At 38.4% G+C, this 5,252-nt stretch overlaps 1 protein-coding gene across 1 annotated transcript in view; it reads right to left on the reverse strand.

The window, feature by feature from the left end:
* The window catches only part of Ccdc7 (coiled-coil domain containing 7), a 210,830-nt gene that overhangs the window by 134,654 nt on the left and 70,924 nt on the right, over nt 1-5,252 (reverse strand). Inside the window, exons 17-19 of the mRNA XM_026778625.1 lie at nt 5,077-5,116; nt 2,914-2,973; nt 752-943 (exon numbers count right to left, since the gene is read on the reverse strand). Of these exons, the coding sequence (XP_026634426.1) occupies nt 752-943; nt 2,914-2,973; nt 5,077-5,116 (292 nt within the window). The remainder of the gene's footprint in view (nt 1-751; nt 944-2,913; nt 2,974-5,076; nt 5,117-5,252) is intronic.

Raw genomic sequence — 5,252 nt, forward strand, 5'->3', positions numbered from 1 at the left:
GGCCAGAAGAGGGCACACAGATCTCACTATGGATGGTTGTGAGCCACCATGTGGTTGCTGGGAATTAAACTGGGGTCCTCTGGAAGGGCAGCCTCTGCTCTTAACCCTCAGTCATCTTCCCTTCTTTTTGTAACAGAAAGATTTTAGAAAACAAGGGAGAAACAAGCAGAAGTGGCAAACTGGGAAAAGCCTAAACATATTAGAACACCAAGTGTTTCCCACTGACTTCGAGAGAACTTGTTGGCTACAGTGGAAGATGCATGTCAGTGTGCACATGTGAGCATCATCATGAGAGCACGCACGAAGACCTGCAGGCTGATCAAGGAAGAGGCTTAGTTCCCAGGAAAGGATTGGGTCCAACAGACCCAGAACAAAGTTCAAGAAAGCATTTCTGGGTCAGGGTTGTGTGTGGGGGGTGAGTTTCTGAATCCACAGTGCAACAGAAACAAAATAATCTTTAGAATTTTCCTCTATGATTTTGCATTTATATTGAATCTTATCCATTTTAAGCTTGTTATCTTTTTTCTTTAAAACCCTATTTCTTCCTGTTCTCAAATAAATGTTTAAATCATCATCCAAAATTGTTAACTTATAGTTGGTATTTCAGATGGTAATGAATCCATATATCTAAAGAGTAAAAGTAAGAAATCCAAATAAATAAAAGCAATTTATGCAAGTAAAGTACAAAAGGATATGAAAATAGATTTCTTGTAGACTACATACCGACTGCTTAGTTCAGTTTCTCCCTCACCTGGTCATAGTTCTGCTGTTGTCTACCCAGCTGGGCATCTTTCTCCATTGATTGGGAATATTTGGAATCCTCACGCATAACCTTCGATCTACTAATACCCCGTTCCACTTTTGTTTTACTCCTCTCGTCTTTAAGCGTCTCCATCTCATGCTGTAGGACGTATTCGAGTTGGTTCTTGTTTTTTTCAGCTTCCTGTTGGTGAGAAAGCAGTTTCGCCATTGGTCCAGCTTCAGTTACATCTCCTCGCCAAAGGGCATCGTTCAGGAATCTACGTTCACTGCCACCAACGTTTTCTCTAGTTGACCCGAGGAAGCTGAGTTAAACAACCAGGGGTAATGTGGCAGCTTTACAATTAGCATCAATAGAGCTATGAGGAGGCTGGGAAAAAGAACAGTAATTAAAAAAAGCTTCCACTTTTATTAAAACAAAGCCCAGGCATTTTTCCAGGTTTTGATTTTTAAGGCCATGATGAACAGCGGCACCCCAGAAAGTCCTCAACATGGAGGTGCTTACAGTGTCAAGGATCAGAATTTATTCTACAAAGGAAAAGATGAAAAAGAAAAGTCCTCCCCACATAGAAAAGTCACTCATCATTTATATGGACTCACTGGTAAGTCTATGGATATACATTTTGATTTTATGTATACTGTATTATGTTATACACATATAGTATTTTCATTAAAATGCTTTTTTACAACAAAATATATTTTCACCAGAACAGATAATAGAATATATTTGGCAACATGCTGTTATTTAATTTGTAAATACCTTGCCAGTGCTTTGGTCAATTCAAACCTTTTTCTATTAAAATTCCTTATACCTTAATTGGAATTTTCTGTACATTTTTTCTTTAGAATAAACTTTTAGAAGCGAACTTAATAAATGAAATGGCTTCATTTCCCCCAAGACATTCACCATTTGTTTCTTTCAAAGAAGTAACAATTCATGCTGATACAACAGAAACACGGGAAAGATTATTTCTTTTGGTAAATATTAGGTATTTCTGTTCCTTACTTCCTAACAGAACTGCAGGTGAGTAGCGCCGCTTGGTAAAGTGAGATTCAATGGTTAGCCTAACTTTACATCCTACAGTAGCTGTCTTATGCTCAGCAATAACCACATCTGCACACACCAGCACATTTCTTTATGCTTATGTATCAATGTGAGAAACATGATGCACAGAAATAATGGTAGCATGAAACTTTCAAGCTGGGAAACTTATGTTTCTTCTCTCTTCATCTATGATCCTTCCTAAAAAAAAACCCAACTATCTGTACTTTTATTAAATGTTGTCCTAAATCATACTAATTTTTTGTATTACATTTTCTGAATGATGTAGTTCAATAAATATTTTAGATAAAAATCTATTTTTTTATTATTTCATTACAAAACCCAGTCTCTTTGTTATTAGCTACCCTTAAAATTATACAATAAATGAATTTTGTATTTTGATTAAAAAGTTATATAGAATATAGTTATGTGTGTAGCTATTTATATTCTTTCTATGTCCACTTATAACTGTTTATACATAATTTCAATTTTCCCTTGGCTAGAATCGAGAAAGAGCAGAAATAGACAATATACTCATCTCATTAGCTTTAACTGGAACCAGGAGTCAGTTCTTCATTCCATTCTTGTCCATTCGTGTGTATGGGCATCTGAGTGTGGGTATGTGCATGTTTGTGTGCAATTTCCTGTGCAGCCCAGTAGAGGGTATCACATCTGCTGGGGCTGGCTAAAGGCTGTTGTGAGCCATCAGACATGGGCTGGGAACCAGGCTCCAGTACTCAGCAAGAGCAGCATACACTTTTAATTGTGAGCCCTCTCTCCTCTTCTGACAAGAACTTACAAGTAAGTTGCGTATTGGCAGTTTGAAAGAGACTTTTTTCTTCATGGGAAAGGGCTTATTTTCCTTCTGAATTGCTGCTTTAGATAAGAATGAACATTGTGTCCTAAATATATTCACATGCATAAATGACTGTGTGCACCGATGTATTGTGCATATGTGTATGTGCGTGTGTAGTGTGTAAATATAAACTCAGCATGCGTATATATGCATATGCATGTATACAGGATGCACACTTGGTTTTTAAGACCCACGTTTAGAAAGCTCCTGCTGCACATCCTCTGGGCTCGCTGTCACTCAGAGGTACTCCCCTCACCTGCAAAGCCCATTTCAGTTGCTCCTGAAGGGCTTTCTTCTCCATCTTCAGCTCTTCTGCTTCTTTCTAGAAAGTAAAAAGAATGACATTCACTCTGGTGCTTTTCAGATTTACTTTCTGTGGTTATGACATGTCTCAAGTTCACTGATTGCCAGTAGGATGGCTTGAACACATCTCGCTAGAAAGCTCTCCTATGCAGTGGTGGATACCACCTGACACTGTATCTTCCTGTTGATTTCTCAAATGCATGCTAACCTCGAATCTGTAGATTACAACTGCTGCATTTGAAACATTTCCCATTTTCTCCAGGTCTGGCATATTTCAATGGAAATGTTTGAAATGTGACTAGACCAAGAATCTCCAGTTTTAAATTATAGTCCAGGTTTAGCAGAAATAAGTACATCACACATTCAGAAAACCTACGGTGGATATTGTTGAGAACTGTATCTAAAGCCCTGTGTGTGCCTCTTGTGTGTCACGTCAAGCTCCTTGAGGACAATCTAGGCGGCATCTAACCACTGTGCACTCTGCACAAAAGAGAATCACCAACACTGATGTGCGAACAAGAGTAAGTGGTCCATGGAGGGAAAGGAGGCCTGGGTAGGATTCATGCCTTCATGGCCTTTGGTATGGGAGTAAGGCCTACTTGAGTTGTATAAGGTACTCCAGGACTTAGAGAAAGCCTTTGTCTTTACAGCTTAAAAACAAGGGCAAAGTTTGGGACAATCCCAACCGTGAAAGACTCAGTGGAAGTCATACAAAGGAGAAAACTGAAGACAAGGGTCCAATAATTTTGCATACAATCTGTCCACCCCTTTTTCTAACCTCTCAACCACACACACACACACACACACACACACACACACACACACACACAAAAGACTCAAAACAACCTGAAAAAAAACCAAAGAATTATATGTCTGGATAGACATATAATTTCTATTCACACTGAATCATGTTCATCAAAAGGACATAGAAGATCTCAGAGTTTCAACACACATTACTCACAATCAATAGTGGACTCACTATTAAGAGAAAAGAAACCAAAAAGAGATCCCAGGACAGTCCTGACTTTAGGATTACCACAGAACACTTTTAAAGCAGCCATCATGACAGTGCCCAATATGTCTATGAAGGAATTGACGGAGATCTCGTCAAACACAATAAATGGCCAAATGGCAGCAATGGTAGCATTCACAATTAATCATGGTTTAAAAACTAAATGTGTGGACAGAACAGCAAGTTGGCTACGACATTGAAAGAGTGAAACCGTGTAGACATACCAATGTAAAATATGTAAATACAGAGATAAACCTTTAACAAATGTTTGAGGAGCATATAGAGTGATGTCGGATTTCTGTCACCCAACTGTATCTTTGTACAGGGACAGAAAGAGGTAGAAATGAGTTTGAACCCTTGGCAAATGTTACATACTCAAGATGGTGTGCACACTCCCACTTAGTGTGATAATAACAGTCATGGCCCCATGCAACAAAACCAAGCTGTTGAAAACAATGAAACAGTGACAATAAGAGAGGAAAACACAAACAAACACAAGGCAGGAAATAGACAATGTGAAGACTGCCTTTTGACAGAGACACTAACGTCAAATAAAAATAAAAGACTGGGGCTGGAGGGATGGCTCAGTGGTTAAGAGCACTGACTGCTCTCCATGAGGACCTGGGTTCAGTTCACAGCACCCACATGCCCGACACCCACAGCAAAATACAAATGCACATAAAATAAATAAACTTTAAAAAATAAATAAAAACATCTTAAAAGGGTAAAACAAATACCCGTAAATCTCCTTTAATAAAGCAATTGCTTTAATAAAAAGTTTGAAATCTGTATTATTCTTCTTATTGAAATCTGAGTGGAAATAACATCTACTAAAACAAAACCATGTAGCAATGGAGACACAGAGCAAACAAACCTCCACCACCAATCAGGGATCGCAAGGAAATGGAGACTAGAAACGTATGGGCAAGAGGCCAGAAATCAAGTCAGGCTTTTAATGTGACTCAGACACCTTCAGAGAGACCAGAGCTCCAAAAGGGCAAGTGAGCCTCCAAAGTGGGGTTCTTAAGAGGCAAAACAGAAGTGACAGGCAGAAGATAATTTTATATGACTTAAAGATATAAACTCAGAGAGGGTGTATCTTACTTGGATTTGAACCAGATCAAGTTCTCTGCTTGGAGACTTCCTGTAATTAAAAATATTTAAAAAAATGTATCAAGATATTTGAAAACACCCCACTGCTTTGCTTTCCCTAGGACTTTAGACCATTTAAAATCTTAAAAGAAATACATGCCTTTAACTAACAGACACACACACACACA

Source organism: Microtus ochrogaster, chromosome 4 (assembly GCF_000317375.1).
Source record: "Microtus ochrogaster isolate Prairie Vole_2 chromosome 4, MicOch1.0, whole genome shotgun sequence".
NCBI classification, from domain to species: Eukaryota; Metazoa; Chordata; class Mammalia; order Rodentia; family Cricetidae; genus Microtus; species Microtus ochrogaster.